At 29.4% G+C, this 18240-nt stretch overlaps 1 protein-coding gene across 1 annotated transcript; it reads right to left on the bottom strand.

The window, feature by feature from the left end:
• Positions 1-1955: 1955 nt before the first annotated feature.
• On the bottom strand, positions 1956-12107 carry LOC130941963 (anthranilate N-methyltransferase-like). Its single transcript, XM_057870620.1, has 4 exons — positions 11644-12107; positions 5083-5396; positions 3963-4027; positions 1956-2252 (listed from the first exon to the last, which is right to left on the bottom strand). Exons 1-4 carry the CDS (start codon positions 12087-12089, stop codon positions 1956-1958), a joined length of 1122 nt encoding a protein of 373 aa, XP_057726603.1. The 5' UTR covers positions 12090-12107.
• Positions 12108-18240: the final 6133 nt, after the last annotated feature.

The raw sequence follows: 18240 nt of genomic DNA, 5'->3' as shown, positions 1-18240 counted from the left end.
AATGCAGAATTATTATATATGTAATTATATTATTAACTATTATGTTGTATTAATAATTATTAGAAAATTATATATATATATATATATAGAAAATAAAAAAAAAATATGAGATCTAAGGCTACACTTATATACAGTAGTTATAGTATAAAAAAAAGAGGGACCTAAGGCTACACTTATAAAAAGTAGCCATTGTATACAATGTGGCTACGCCGTACAAGTGATGCAGTAGCGTTGAAAAACGTAGCCTATTCTGGTAAAAATGGAAGCTGAAAAGCGTAGCCTTTGGTCATGGACAGCATCACTTGAAAAGCGTACCCTATTCCCAAATGCCAAAAGCGTAGCCTTTGGTGCAGAAAAACGTAGCCTTTGAGAATAGGTAACGGTCGAATAGGAATCACTCCAAAAAGCGTAGCCATAGCCCAGAAAGCGTAGCCGTAGCCTAAGGCATCATTTTTTTTCATTTTTGGCTACACTTTTCAAGTGTACCTGAATGGGTGTTTTTCTTGTAGTTCCAAGCCTCCAATTTGTGTTCCTATGGAGGAATCATCAAAAACTCAAATAGCATGATACTGGCTGGGTTTATGATGAATATAGGGAAAGTGACGATTACAGAAGCTGAGTTATGAGCAATTTACCTGTGTTTATAGATTGCTAGCAACGTGGGTCTAAACTGGATCAAGCTCGTCGAAACTGACTCCACTTACACTGTTAGGTTTCTAGAAAATAATCCACCCCCCATTCATGGAAAAATCTCTCTCATTCGAGCAGTAAAGGATCTTCAAGTTAAACCAAGAGAGTTCAACATCAGCCATACTTTGCGAGAAGCAAACTTCAATGTTGATGCCTTGGCGAAGCCTGCACACGGTCTCCAGGAAGGTCTTCACCTTTTTGCGGACCCTCCCCTTTTCTTGTCTCCATTTCTAGAAGCAGATAGAAGAAATGTTACGTTTGCTAGAGTTATAAGAGAGTAGTAAATTTTTTGTTTTTGCGCCATCTGGCCCTTTACCATAAAAAAAGGTATATTGCTGAATGTATTTATTTATTTTAAATTCATTTATTATGATCATAAATCATTTTAAGATGTAAATTTTTTTTTGTATTTTTATTTTATTTTTAAATTTAAGTTTTTATTATAAATTTATATATTTAGTTACTTGTGACTAATTCAACTAGTGACTTTGTGATTGAACTATAGGTAACTATCCAATTATTTATGTTGACGATGTCTTAGTTACAAGAAACAATCAACAAGCCATTTTTTTTAATGTTTAAATTAAATAAAATTTTTGTTCTTAAAACTCTGGAAAATTTTAACTATTTTCTTGGTATTGAAGTAACAAAATTAGAATCTAGTTCTTATCATCTCTCTCAAGAAAAATATATTTGAGAATTACTTCATAGGACTGATATGGCAGATGTTAAACCTATTCCAACTCCAATGATCACTTCTGAGAAATTGTCCCTGCATGGCTCAGAGTCTCGTTCTGATCCCTCAGATGTAGTATCGTATTCTAACTCGTGTTGAGATTACTTTTTCAGTGAACAAAGTGAATCAATACATGCATATTTTTTTGGTAACTCATTGAAAATCAGTCAAACGAATTCTTTGCTACTTAGCAGGTAGTATTGACTAAGAAATTCTCTTTAATCCTTGTACTCATTTTCGCATATTTGGTTTTGCAAATGTAGACTATGGCTCAGATGTAAATGATCCACGTTTCACCTCTAGTTATTCTGTCTATTTTGAATTCAACATTATATTTCTCTATTAAAATGTATTTTTGGAACGTGCTTTAAATATATAAAATTATATTTAAAAAATTATTTCTTAAAAAAGATATGCTATGCAAACAAACACACACTTGTTCAATTATTGAAACAACTAGAAAGAAACATTGTAAACATTTCAAAATACAAATATAGTCTAAAATGTAGTAATACGCGCATGTGTGGAATTACTTGTAAAATTCCATGACCCAGACGCTAGAGACACAACACACAAATCTTATGCCACTAAATCCAGATCCATGTGCTAAGTCCATGAAATCTTGTTTTGTTCTCTCAATCCCTCCGGGCATTTGAGTCATCATGATAACATCATTTCCAAAAGCATTCTTGGCAAAAGATGTTGGCTCAGGAACAATGGAAACCATTGTTTCCACCACAATAACCTTCCCATCATTCGGAATAGCCTTGAGGCAATTTTTCAATATCTTCAAGCATTCTTCATCTCCCCAATCGTGAAGTATTCTCTACAAAATTTTCGGTTAGACAATTCTATGACATCAAATATGTGATATGATAATTATATAATTAATGTTTATGAGAATTGCAATTTTTTTCTCATAAAAATATTATATGCACTATCTTTGTATACATTTCTATTTCTTGTATAGTGGAAATTTTTTTTTTTGATATTAAAACTGTTGATAACAAGTGAAAAAAGATAAAATGTTCGTCTTTTATATAAAAAAAGCGGTAAAGTATTGTTTTGGTCCTAATATTTTGGTTGGATTTCAGTTTGGTTTCTAACATTTTAAATGTCTTATTTCAATTTTAAAAAATTTTAAATAGATTTAATGTGATCCTACTGTTAAAATTGGCACTAACTAATAGATAACAGAATATGTGATGTAGACATTATAATGTTACTAGTTAAGTCATATATTCTTTTACGTGTATAACTAAAACTTTTTTGTAATACTTTTTTTTTCCTTTAATTTTCTCTATGTACAAAACCTCAAATCCTAACAATCAATTATTAATGTTTCAAAATTAAAAGAAAAATTTTTATATTAATGATAGTTGGTAAATTAGTTTTACTTATACATTGAAATCGAATGCTATTTATTTTTTAAAATGCGAATTATTTGTATCAAATTTAATGGTTGGACAATATTAAACCTATGTAAAACTTGTTTAAGATTAAAATAAGACGCTTGAAAAATTTTAAGACTAAAATAAAATGTTTGAAACGTTAGAGACTAAATTAAAATTCAATTCGAATATTAAAGACTAAAATAATATTTTATCTAAAAAAATGTATAAGAAAAATATACAAATAACAATAGTGCAGATATTTTATTTTATTTTATTAGCGAATGTTATGTTTTATATATCCTATGATAATGAAATAATGAGATTTAAAATTTAAAGTATATGTACCTCCGAAAAGAAAAATCATTTTATCATTTCTCTTATAATGAACCTCAAATGCATGATTGATGGATAGTATTTTTCTTATCCTTGATTAAAGAAATTAAACATTTAGAAGAATTATGTCACATCATTTTTGCTAGTTATTCATTTAAAAAAAATAGAGCCTAATAAAAAATGATATATGGTTAACAAATCAGACTCTCTTTCTACAATAGATTTTTAAGTTCTTAAGGCTAATTATCTCAGCTAAGTAAATTAACATAACAGTATTTAGTAGAAGGTTGAAAATTGACAATATATATATATATATATATTTTCTGTGTATTGATAATATGTTATCTGTGAATTATATTTTTATGAATAAAGTTTTGTTTATAATACGCATTTGGCAGATTGACAATGCTCGTTCACAAATTGTATTTTTTTTAATAAAAAAATATTCTTTTTTATAATACATCTCTGACAAATTATTTGTAGGCCAATTCTATGATGTTTATGAGTTTTTGCCTAAACTTTACCTAATTTACTTTTTGTAGTAAGTTTTGATTTTTTTTTAAAATTATTTATTCTTATATTTTTTAAATTAAATAATAACTTTTAATCTTTTTTAGTAAATAGACACCACCTTTTAGGTACCATAGCATTCACCTTATTTGTATCACAGAGGCTCTTAAAAATTTGTTAAATATTAAATAATCTAATATTTAAATTTAAGGTGATTCACTAATATTTAAGTGATTCACCATCACTAAAACAATATATAAAAAATTAGTCCAAAAAAGCATAATGTATATTCCTCCCACCTTCATGAAAATGGCATCTCCATTAGGAACACTCTGAAACATATCTCCTCCCACATGCTTCACGCCTGGAACATTATTAGAAAATACAATGGTTATATTTCCTTTAAAAGGAAAAATCTATTATAATAATAAACTACTGAACAATTATATACTTCTTTCTGTTTTGCTTTATCTATATATCGTCTATCTTAAAATCAATATATCTAAAGAATCATTGAATCTTTAATGAAAGAATAAATAATAAAAAAAATAAAGTATCGTTTTTGTCCTCAATGTTTAGGGTAAGTTTTAAAGTTATTCCTAACATTTGAATCGTCCCATTTAAGTCACTAACATTTCAAAATTGACTCAATATTGTTCTGCCGTTAGAAATCTGTTAACGAAATTGACGGCAGGACAAAATTGAGACAATTTTAAAATGTTAAGAACTTAAATAGGACGAACAATAAGTTGGGGACAAAAACGATACATAGAAATAAATTTTAATTTTATCGTTCACTAATATCAATCTTTTACGGTACATGGTTATTCAATTATTTTTTAATCACATTTAAGTAAATTACACTTAATTTCATTACTTTGACTCTAAATAAATTTTTTTTTTAATTTTACTTTAAAGATTTTTACTCATCATGAAATGTTTGTAAAATGACTAGAATCACATTACCTTATTGTATATGTATCATTTTTTCCACAAGTTTATAAAATTATAAAAAAAAAATTTATTTGAAATAAAATTAATGTGATTAAATATAATTTACTAAGATGTGATTAAAAAATAATTGAATAATTATGTACCGTAAAAGATTGATATTAGTGAAGGATAAAATTAAAATTTATTTCTATGTATCATTTTTGTTCCCAACGTTTTCGTCCTATTTAAGTCTCTAACGTTTCAAAATTGTCTCAATTTTGTTCCGCCGTCAAATCCGTTAACAGATTCCTAACGACCGAATAACATTGAGTCAATTTTGAAATATTAGAAATTTAAATGGGACGATTTAAACGTTAGAAACAATTTTGAGACTTATCCCAAGTATTAGGAACAAAAACAATAGTTTACTTAAAAAAAGTGAATACTCTGGCTAAAATCAAACAAATAATAAAGTATCACACATACCATCTTCATAGGCTGAGGCACATTCTATGACATGAGGCAAATCAAAATTGATACCAAGAATACGAGGGTGCTTGGAAGTGATTAGTTTGATAGTTGCCCCAACACCACCACCAACATCCACTAGTTTATTGATGTGGTCAAAGCCTTTGTAGACATCAAGAATCCTCTTCATTAATAAAGTGGAGGAGTTGTGCATTGCTTTGTTGAAGACCTCGTTGAACCTAGGATCAATTTTTGCATACTCGAAAACATGCATGCCATGAGCCCTATTGAATGGTATACCTCCTTCAAGGATTGCTCCTTTCAATTCATTCCTAATTATACAAAACACATTAACAATACAATAAGCATTACTGTCGAAAAGTTTAGCATTACAATTATTATTGGGTTAAGTACGATTTTGGTCCTTAAAATATAGGTCGAAAATTTTTTTTGTTTTCAATCTTTTTTTACATACAAAATCATCCCTAAAGTTTAACTTAATTTTAAAATTATCTTTTTTACCAAAATTTTAATTTTTATTACCAAATTATCTCTAACTAAAAAATTTATAAAATAAAAAAATAAAAAAGGCAAAGAACATTTAAAGTTGAGAGAGAAAGAGAACCCCGAGAGGCTTGGCGTCGGAATGGGTGGGAGGGGAAGTGGGATTGGAGTGGGAAGCATTGTGATCGGAGAAGGGACGTTCGATGGAGAGACCTTCGAATTCATCATCATCTCAGAAATCGAAGGTGGTGAGCGGCAATTTCAGAAGATCGGAAAGTGGGGGTTTGGAATCGGATTGGGGATCGATGGGTTAGGAGGAGTGAGGTCTGTTGTGAGAGGTTGGAAAGGTGGAGAATGGAGAGTTGTAGGATCGATAGAAGTGTCTTCGAGTTCGTCGTCTTCAACTTTGAATCCCTCGACGTGGCTGGCGGCGCTATGACGTGTTCTGGGAAGGGAAAGGCGACGCTTGTGGTGGCTGCTGGCTTTCGACGGACGGCGACGGTAGGTAGCGGTTGGAAGGAAGAAGAAGAAGAAAAGAAGGGGAGGTTGAAGGAGGGTAGAACTGACGCACTGAGGGCGGCGACAACGGCCAAAGGTTGATGGCTTCTGTTTTTCTGCTTCTGATTTTGATTCTGTTTTTATTGTTGCTGTGTTTCTGATTCTGATTCTGTTTTTTGAATTCATTGTTGTTGTGCTTCTAATTTTATTGTTCTTCTGATTTTATTGTACTTTAATTTCTTGTGTTCTTCTTATTTCTTCTTATTGTGCTATTGATGATGAAAAAGAAGAAAAAGAATAAGAGACGCTGCTGTGATAGAGAGGAAAAATCGGGCATTTTAGTGAAGAAGGAGAATAACGATTTTAAAATTAAGTTAAATCTTATGGACGATTTTGTATACAAAAAAAAAAAGGTTGGGGACGAAAAAAATTTTCAACGACTTATACCTTAGGGACCAAAATCGTACTTAACCTATTATTATTAGTGTATAAAAAATAACTATTATAAAATATTATTTTTTATTATTACTAAATTATCAAGAAAAAAAGTGTCTAGTATGTCAAACGGCTGTTCCAAATTAAAAAAAAAAAGTGGCAACAAGTTGTAATGCAGAGATATGCAACAACATTATTTTTTTGTTGCAAAACATGTTCTATTGCAGCAAAAATAATGTTTTACAGTAATTTTTTTTCCGAAAAAATATTATATCTTATAGTGAGAGATATATAAACATATAGCTAAAAAATATACATAAAAAATGTTTAAAGATATTCACGTAATTGTAAAAAAATCTATGTTAAAATACTTAATATTCGGTTATTATTAATAGTAAAAGATAAGATTCACTAAAAATATTATCAATATTTTTTTGATAATTAAATTCTTGTTAAATATTTTTTAAAATAATTATTTTTAATAATTATTGACCATTAAAAATACTAATTTCTTTTTATGAAAATTAAGTGATGAACGTTATAAATACATTTGAAAATTTTTTAATATAATTATTAAATTTTATATTGTTTAAAATGAAAGTCTGATAGTCTTTATAAATGTGAAACAACCCTTATTTCTTAAACTAATTTTTAGAATAAATTGAGTTTACTTAATTTTTTATAATAGTTATTAATTTTCCTATTAATACATTTTTTAAAAAAATTAATATTTATCAAAATAATTATTTTAGTTTATTTAGAAATAGATTCAGTGACCAATAGTTGAGGAACAATTTCATTTTTTCCCTCCATTTTTCTTCTTGTTGCAGACTTGCATACATTCACGGTTCTCTTGAATTCTTATATTGTTTTATTGTTACTTACCTTGCTGGTGAAATTAAATATTTTCCATTTCTGATGACATATTTTTGACACAGCTTGGTGGAGTAAATCTCTATAGTGGTCTCCGAGATTGATACCGTGCATCAAAATCGTTTTTGAAATTTTAATTGCATCAATTATATTTCTGAGATTGTAAAAATTGCACTATAGTAGTCCCTGACCCGTTTTCTGTTAACGACAAGCTGACGAGGCTTAATGATGTGGACCTTTGGTGACACATGTCACCTCATGGTTTGGCCATGTGTCACCTCATGATGATGTGTCGGTCAACTACACGTGGCATGCTGATATGGATGTGTATGGCACGTGTCACAATACTATTTTGCCACGTGTCAGATTATGCCACATGTCGCAATATTATTTGTCCATGTATCATCCACTATGTTATTGTTACATGTGCACCAAATTGGTCCTTTATTTTGCATCAAATGACTCATTTTAGTCCCTAAAATTAAATGTCGTGCACCAAATTAATCCCTTCATCAATTTTTTCTCATTTTTTTTATAAATTTAAAATTCTCAATACTTTTTTATACACTAATTTTAATTATATTTTTTATTATACATATTTTATAGGACAATTTACTCAATTAAAATAGATGTGAAGATTCTTTACTCAAATACAACATTTTCAATTTGTCTACGTGAGTGTCCTTTTTGGTTATTATGTAAACCGTGAAATATGTATAAAAAAAATTAATAAAAGTAGACAAATAGTTGAAAAAAGAGAATGGAATAACAAAGAAGACGAAGTGATTGGAAGTTATGCGAAATAGGAATAAGAAAGCATAAACCGTGGTAGCCAACCAGGTTTTATGCTCATAGTTTTTCTTCATAACCGTGGTGACCAAGCACGGTTTCTAGTAGCATTTTTTCTTCATAACCCGTGGTAAGCAGCTGCGGTTTATGTGCAACGTTTCCTAAATGTACCGTGCCAACCTCCCACGGTTTATGCACAAACTGAAAACCGTAGTTACCTACCACGGTTTACATAATAACCAAAAAGGACACTCACGTAAACAAATTGAAAATGTTGCATTTGAGTAAAAAATTTTCACATTCATTTTAATTGAGTAAATTATCCTATTTTATAATAAATTTTTTAATTAATAATGTTAACTTGTATCATTAGAGTACATATTAACTAAAACCAAAATTTTATTATTGCCTCTTGTGTTTATTTGTATCTGTTTTAATACGTTCAAGCCATTGTTAAATAATAGTGTAATATATGAAAAAGCCACCTAACTAAGTTATAGATAAAATGAATTATTATAATCAACAGTATAAATCTATCTTATTAATTTAGTGAGAAGTTAATTATATGAGAAATTAGACATTCTTAAAATGGATGGGAATAATGAATTTATATTAGTTAATAAGTACCTTATCAAGTATTCCTAAAATATTTATTAAAGTGTTAAATATTAAAAAAATTGTATTAAGGAATATTATTATACTCTTAACTTACACTCTTTATTAAATCAATATCAATATGTCACATAATTCTTTTAATAAAATATTGTAAAAAAAATTGTATAATTAAAACTTATATTTTAAAAATATTTTATAAAAACACTTGTATTTAAATAACTTGTTAAAAGATAAAATTAAAATTAGTGTATGGAATATATAATGAGAATTTTAAATTTATAAAAAAATGAGAAAAAACTAATGAAGGGACTAATTTGGTGCACGGCATTTAATTTCAGGGACTAAAATGAGTCATTTGATGCAAAGTAAGGGACCAATTCGGTGCACATGTAACAATGACATAATGGATGACACGTGGACAAATAGCATCGCGACACGTGGCATACCCATCCATGTCAGCATGCCACGTGTCATTGACCAACACGTCATCATGAGGTGACATGTGACCAAACCATGAGGTGACACGTGTCACCAAAAGTCCACGTCATCAAGCCACATCAGCACGTCGTTAACGAAAAACGGGTCAAGGACTATTATGGTGCAATTTTTCGAATCTCAAGAACGTAATTGGTGCAATTGGAATCTTAAAGACGATTTTGATGCATGACGTCAATCTCAGGGACCACTATGAGAATTTACTCCAGCTTGGTGTTATGAATTCAGAGTTTCACATCAGTTGGATTCATCACCACCTGTTACCCACCAATCCACCATCATTATCAACGGTCATCAGTTTGATATGTGCAGTCATTTTTCTCAATTTAAATTCTAAATTCTAAATTTTAGATATTAAATTATAAATTTTAAATTCTAATTACTAATTTTTAACTTTTAGACTGTAAATTTTAAATTTTAAATTTAAAAAAAATAAAAACTAAAAAAATAATTTTAATATAAAAAGTAATATTAACTAGCTAATAAAAAATAATTTTTTTCTTGTTTTACTTTTAGATAATTTTTATTCTTTTTTATAATTATTAAAATAATTTTTAAATTAATTGGTTGAATTAATATTGGTCTCCAAATTTTTTTCATTGGCATATATTAAGGTGTCTTAGTTTTTGTTTTGCTTATTGAACTTATTATCCAATTTTTGTGCCTTAGCAACTGAAAAATTGATCTCTATTGTAGCAATCGAAAATAATTAGTCACTAAAATATAATCAAGCCGGCCACTAAACAAACTTGGCAATGGCAACTTGTTAATCGGTTGAAAAAATCAATCTCCAAAATATTTCAACCGAAATCGATCTTAATATTCTTTAGCGACCACTGACCATTCGATCGCCAAATCGATATCTATTAGGCAAATGTTTTAGAATTTGTCATTATATTATTTTTTTAAAAAATTTAAATGGATAAAAAAAAGATAATATAAATTGTTATATTTCTATTTTCTAACGCTTTTTTTTTTAGTAAGAGTTTTTTTTAGATTTATTTGAATTATTTTGCATAAACCTTTTTTCTTCTTTTATTTACCTTGTGTTTTTTTATACGGTTGAAATTTATTAAAAATCGAATTCTATACTTTTTGAATGTAGAGTTCTAATACCATATTATGATATCATTTTTTCTAAAAAATTATGCTAATAAAAAACAATATAAATAATTATACCTCTAAAAAAATTTAATCAATATAAAAACTTTACAAAAACATGCGATTAATTATTAATTAGCAAAAATGTATGACTAATCAGGTGTTCACTGTCTTAACAATCATGAAAACAAACAAGTGAAGCTAAAAGCTTGTATACTAGTATTTTAATATATATATATATATATATATATATATATATACATTTTTTATTATTTAGCAACGTTTTTTAAAAAGTGATGCTAAAAAGTGTTACTAAAATAGAAAGAAATGTGACTTTAATTTTTAAAACACTTGCATGGTTACTATAGCCACTATAAACATAGACATACTAGAATTCACACAAGTATATGTGCATTCTAGTATAAATATTGCTAAATTAAAGTAATGGTTTTATTATTTAACAACGCTTTTAAATAGAATTTAATTTTGATGTGTAAACACGTAAGTACGTAACACCATATCATAATTACTATTTTCATTGATCGCGTAAATAGTCATCTTAAGAAACGGATGTGATTGCACGACTATGTAAAATATTTTACACTGTTAGTGCATCAAAATTAAACTTAATATGTGTGTATGTGTGTGTTATGATGTCTATTATAATGATAAGATTTAATTATTTTATTGGTCTCTATAATTTTATCAAATTTGTTATTAGTTTTTATACTTTTTTTTCTTTCAATTAGATCCCAACACTATTTTTAATTTTGTAATTAGGTCTTTTCTATATCAAAAATATTAAAATTAATGAAATATTCTTCTAAAAAAATAAAAAATATATAGTTAAAGATTTAGGTATGTGTTTAATTGTGGATACTTTTAATTGTTTTAGAAAAATATTTCGTTAACTCATATTTTTTACATTAATAAAAACATAATTATGACATTAAAAATAATATAGTGATCGAAATAAAAAAATAATATAAGAACCTAATTATAATTTTTGTAAAACTATAGATATCAACAAACTAATTAAACCTTATAATGACTATGACGACCCTAACAAAAGATTGCAAAAACTAAAGTAATATTTTTTCCTATTTCACAACGTTTTTAATTTAAAAAATAAAACTAAAAAATATTGTTTAAATATAAAAGAAAAATATGATTTTAATTTTAATATTTTTAAATATTGTTAAATTTGATCGGTCATGGTAGCTATTATCAGGCTCCACATTATATCTATGTATCTATCTATATACTAACCAACTTTGGGTGAAGACTTTATCTAGATGCAGCCACAACGAGGGTCCCAACGATACACCATCAGCATCACCCACAAAATATTTGGAAACAGGTGAGAGACTATACAGCCTGTGATTCAAGTTATTAGAGCTTTGTGGATCTTCAACAACAGAACAAGACAGTAATGAGTGACTTGCAAGAAGCCTAAGAAGACGATCCAACATTGATGCTGCTTCAGGGTTGTTGGTTCCAATGTGATCAACAATGTCTTTTGCTGAGAGCTTTGCACCTTTGCCTTCTTTGGCTATGATGTCAAATACACCAAGCTCTATTGTGGTCCTCAAAGCCATTGGAACCACAATTGACCATGCCATTTGAGAAAACAAGAAGCCATCTACTTCTTCTTCATCTTGTGGTAGCTTGAAGTGCTCAAGTAGTTTTGCATCGGATTCTGATGGACGAGCCATTTGTGAATTGGGACGAAATTAAAGCAGGATTGAGTGCACGTAATATAATGAATGTAGTTATATTTTGAAGTGAACTTATAAAACATTCCTCTCATGAGACCAAATATATATACTGTTTTTCAGAATTGCAAGCACAAATAAAAAAGATATAACTTTTGAAATAAATATGTCTAATAAAGCAAAATACTTAATCAAGTTGTTATAATTGTTTATGTATTTCTTTTTTTTTTTTTTACTTTTTTCTTCATATTTCTTCTCATTTTTTTTTTGTGTGTCGCTTCTCCTTCTTCCACCCATGTCGTTACTTCTTTGTCTTCCTCTCTTCCTCCTTCTTTTTTTTTCAACTTTCTCTTTTATTATCGTCGTCACCACTTACACCACCACCTCCATTTCCTCCTCCTCTTCTTTCTCATTCTCTTTGTCTTTTCAATTTGAATTTCTTTGATATTTTCCTCCTCCTCTTCATCTATCATCATTATTATCATCATCGTTATCGTTATTGTCATTATCATCATCTTCTTCTTATATGTATAACAGTTTAAATTCAGAATGCATTGAAATTTTTTAACAATAAGTTTAGACCAGAATGACCAAAATTAAATCCAAAATGCATCGAAATTAAATCCAAAATTTACCGAGATTACTTAATGATAACTCAAAACTCCTCCTCTTCTTTTTTCTTCTTCATTATCATCATCATATTCTTCTTCTTTTCCTCTTCCTCCTCCTCCTCTTCCTCTTTTTTTTTCTCATCTTTCTCTTTTATTATCTTCGTCACCACTACTACACCACCACCTCCACTTCCTCCTCCTCTTTTTTCTCATTCTCTTTATTTTTTCAATTTGAATTTCTTTGATATTTTCCTCCTCCTCTTCTTCTATCTTCATTATTATCATCATCGTTATCATTATTGTCATCATCATCATCATCTTCTTCTTCTTATATGTATAACAGTTTAAATTTAGAATGCACCAAAATTTTTTAACATAAGTTTAGACCAGAATGCACCAAAATTAAATCCAGAATAATGCATCAAAATTAAATCCAAAATTCACCGAAATTACTTAATGATAACTCAAAACTCCTCTTCTTCCTTTTTCTTCTTTATTATCATCATCATCTTCTTCTTCTTTTCCTCCTCCTCGTCCTCCTCTTTTTTTCTCATTTTTCTATTTTGTTATCATCATCACCACCACCACATCACCACCTCCATCTCCTCCTTTTCCTCCTCATCTTCCTTCCTTTTTTATTTGAATTTTTTCGATCTGCTCCTTCCTTTTCCTCGTCCTCCTCTTTCATCATCATTATTATCATCATCATTGTTATTATTTTCATCATCGTTGTCTACTTTTTATATGTATAACCGTTCAGATCCATAATGCAACAAAGTTTTTTAATGATGACGACAGAGAAATAAACTCAATTTTAAACAAGTTTAAACTAAAAGTGTACCATATTTAAATTCAGAATGCACTGAACTCAAAACTCTTCCTCCTCCTTCTTCTTTTTCTTCATCATTATCATCATCTTTTTCTTTTTTTCTTGTTCTTCTTCTTGTTGTATTACCTTCTCATTATTCGTCTGGTTTACTTTCTTAACAAGAAGAAAAAATCAAACAAAAAAAGAAGAAACGCATAATGTTGCAAAATCACTAAGAAGATGAGGAGGAAAAGAAAAATACAACAACAGCAATAAAAGAACAACGATGAGAAGAAGACGCACGAAGAAGAAGAAAGAACGCAAAGGAGGAGGAGGAGGAGAGAAGCGTGAAAACGTTTACGTAGTTGGAGCGTATATTCACACTCTCACTAATGAAATTTGATTTTTGTTGGATTTGAACCAACTTAGTTGGGCTTGGTTATCAGAAAGATTTGAATGTGTAGCATGACTCTATTTTTTGTATATTCTTTTTAGGATTTTGCTAAGGGCAAAACACCTCAATAAACCAAATGCACATCAATATTACCTGAATGTCCTAAACTAGAAAATGCAACGTCAAAGTCTCAAAGTACATTTCTATATAAATCGAATTGATTAAATTCGATTTAATGAAACACGTAGTAAATCGAATTCAATGGATTCGAATTAGGTGAAAAAGTTATTGAATGAAAATTGAATCAAGTAGATTCAAATTAAGTGTATGGTTAAAATGTTAATAAATCGAGTGGATTGGCTCAATTTACATGTTTGCTTCGTCTCCCATAATTCGAATCTAATGGATTCGATTTGCATGGACTTTGATTAATAATTTGTGCATGATATATAATTAATGAATTTTTTAAGGTTTATATATATATATATATATATATATATATATATATATATATAAAAGACATAAAAGAAACATAACAATATCAATAATAATTTTTAGTAAAACCACATAATAATATTAATATTTTTATAATATATCTAGTTAAGAAGTTGTTATACATCCTTTTAATTAAAATTAATTTTTTTAAAAATTTTAAAAATTTAAAGATAAATCATAAATTATTAATTATCCGAAAGATACCAATACTTTTATAAAGTACAAGATACAACACTAAAAATAAAATGATAGTTGAAATAAATTATCCTAAAAAAAAGTAAGTTGAAAGTATTTTCCTTCCAACAATATCAATTTAGAAAAAAATTAGTATTTTTTATAAAAAATATTTAAAATAAATAATGTGATTATCAAAATATAATAATAAAAACTCTATAAAAATAAATATATAAAAATTAATCTTAAAAAAATTGTGTATATAATATTAAATTAATTAAATAATAATATTAATAAACAAATAATTAAAACTTAAATTTATTATATTATTAAAAATAATTATATATAAAATTACTAAATTATATATATACTTTTTCAAAATTTTGAGGGACCAAAACCAGTACTTACCTTTTCTTTAGATCCGCCCCTACCTTAATGTATGGTTATATATACTCCTCATTCCCCGTTGTCTACAAAAGATGGTTTAATATTATCCCCAAAAAAATTTTCAGAAACAAAGAAATCACTCCTCTTCTAATTAAAGTGGAGCATAACTTCTTTCTCAATATGCACCAACCATCTAATAAGCCTGTTTCGGCAAACACTCATGATTGACTATCTGTCAAGGAAAGTCACGCATGTGCATCATCGCACTTCAATCAAATAGGACTATAGGAGGGTCTATGTCATGCTGATGCACGGAAAGTCCCGTCATAATATCACTAACTTTTTCGAAAATTTAAACTAATTAATTAGCAAAGCTGGCTAGGTCATTTCATACATTCAAAACAAGCATCGCAGCCGTCCAAAGAAGCAACCACTCCGATCCGGCTAGTTTCACACTTTGACCGGTCACAATTGTAGACTCAGAGTGAGTCGATAATATAAAAAGGTTATTAAATAGAAAAAAGCTCTACATCCATGTAAAAAATACATAGATGTTATCCAAATTTTTTTGACTATACGCGCCTTCCTTCAATCTCCAAATCGTTTGTGATTCACGCGTTACATATAACGTAAACTTTCTATGACCTTTGCTCAACGTAAACTTTTTGCTGCAACCTAAACCTCTTCCTCCTTCTTGCGTTATAGGCTTTGTCATTCTCCTCTACTCGCATTTTCTTTCTTGTTCTTCTTCTTCTCTACTCGCGTTTTTCATCATAGATCTGAATTTACTTCAACCTAATTAATTAGCTTCGTCGTTCTTCTTTTTCTTGATTTTCTTCTTCGATCTGGACTTTTGAATTGAAACAATGAATGAATCAACTTCAAAACAGTTGAACGAGGTTATTAAGTTGAGACAACTAGAAAATGATTGCTGCATGCTATCACAATAATTTTAAATACTGAACAAAGTAAAAGAAAGCCACCGAACCGAACAACATTCATCTAGTGAATCAAAATCACAAAGGCCACCGAACCGAACAATGTTCATGTCGTTATAAATGGTGATCAACTTTCAATCAACAAGAATAGTATTTCTCCTCCTCTTCCTCCTCCTCCTTCCTCTTTCAAATTTGCGCACGTAGGTTCTTCTTCTTCTTCTTCTTCTTCTTCTTCTTTGCGCACGCAGATTCTTCTTCTTCTTCTTCTTTCGTTGTAATCATCACCAATAACATCAACATTTTTCTCGGTTAAGTGGAGTTGCTCATTTTGATTCATTTGATTGTTAATGTGTTCACTTGAGTCTTTTTGCATACAGAAATATTTTTCTTACTGATTGAATGCTTATCACGTTTATTCAGCACATGATTGGTATTCGGTTCAGTGGTGTTGACCATTTCGGTTCACCTGATTGTACTCGGTGAACGAAATATAATCCATTATATGAAATCAAAATCGAAACACCTCTGTTTACAATTTAGATATTATCAATTCAATTCAGATTCAGAACACCTGCGTCCATTCAATTCAATTCAATTTAATTTAATAATTGCATTCCATTCAATTCGATTGAAAAAATAATCCATTAACAAAATATTGGTGTTGTTGGTGATGACGATAACGAAAGAGGAGAAGAAGAAGAAGAAGAGAAGGAGGAGGAGGAGAAGTAGAAGAAGAATCTGTGTGCGCAAAGAAGAAGGAGGAGGAGGAGGAGGAGGAGATAATAAAGCGCGTGTTTTCACTTGTCATTAATGCGCATAACTCTATTTAGGCTTGGGTCAACTTAGTTACATGGTTACATGGATGTGTACCATGCCCCTATTAAATATTTTTAAAATATTAGTATTTGATCAATTTAATCATTTATTTTTATTATAAAATATATCATTAAAATTAACAGATAAAATTACTCTTTTAAAAAAGTTCCGTATGTTTATCATGAAACCATCGAAAAAAATAAAGTCAAATTGAGCAACCATGTTAAAAAATTACCACCAAGTAAATTAGAAAAAGTGAGAAAGGAATCCAAGAACTAACACCCTATATGAACAAGAGATGATGAATATAAAAAATTTGAAGTTCATGGATATCTCACAAACTATATTGTTAATTTGGAAAAAAAAAAGATTATGTACATGCCAATTCTGATAATATTTATAGTGTTTGGACTATTTTTTTTTAGTATTATTATCTTACTATTTTCATATTTGCTAAATTGTTGTAGGAATATTGATGAGCGGATAATTTATACGCTTTTTGCCATTGTTTTTAGGTAGTTTTTAGTAAGTTCAAGCTACTTTTAGGGATGTTTTCATTAGTTTTTATGTTAAATTCACATTTCTGGACTTTACTATGAGTTTGTGTGTTTTTCTGTAATTTCAGGTAAATTCTGGTTGAAATTGAGGGACTTGAGCAAAACTCTGAAAAAGGCTGACAAAAGGACTGCTGATGCTGTTGGAATCTGACCTCCCTGCACTCAAAATAGATTTTCTGGAGCTACAGAACTCCAATTGACGCGCTATCAACGGCGTTGGAAAGTAGACATCCAGGGCTTTCCAGCAATATATAATAGTCCATACTTTATTCGGAAATTGACGACGTAACTTGGCATTGAACGCCAAGTACATGCTGCTGTCTGGAGTTAAACGCCAGAAAAACGTCATGATCCGGAGTTGAACGCCCAAAACACGTCATAACTTGGAGTTCAACTCCAAGAGAAGCCTCAGCTCGTGGATAGATCAAGTTCAGCCCAAACATACACCAAGTGGGCCCCGGAAGTGGATTTATGCATCAATTACTTACTCATGTAAACCCTAGTAGCTAGTCTAGTATAAATAGGATAAGTTACTATTGTATTAGACATCTTTGGTCTCAGTTTTGTTTTATTCTTCATCTTAGGAGACTATTGATCACGTTTTGGGGGCTGGCCATTCGGCAATGCCTGAACCTTTCACTTATGTATTTTCAACAGTGGAGTTTCTGCACACCATAGATTAAGGGTGTGGAGCTCTGCTGTACCTCAAGTTTCAATACAATTACTATTACTTTCTATTCAATTATCTTTTATTCTTATTCCAAGATATACGTTGCACAACACTTTGATGAATGTGATGATCCGTGACACTCATCATCATTCTCACCTATGAACGCGCGTGATTGACAACCACTTCCGTTCTACCTTAGGCCGGGCGCATATCTCTTAGATTCCCCAACAGAATCTTCGTGGTATAAGCTAGATAGATGGCAGAATTCATGGGGATCTGGAAAGTCTAACCTTGTCTGTGG

The sequence above is a fragment of the Arachis stenosperma genome, chromosome 7 (genome assembly GCF_014773155.1).
Source record: "Arachis stenosperma cultivar V10309 chromosome 7, arast.V10309.gnm1.PFL2, whole genome shotgun sequence".
NCBI lineage: Eukaryota > Viridiplantae > Streptophyta > Magnoliopsida > Fabales > Fabaceae > Arachis > Arachis stenosperma.
Note: the sequence above shows the minus strand (reverse complement) of the source record. Positions and strands in the feature narration are given on the sequence as shown.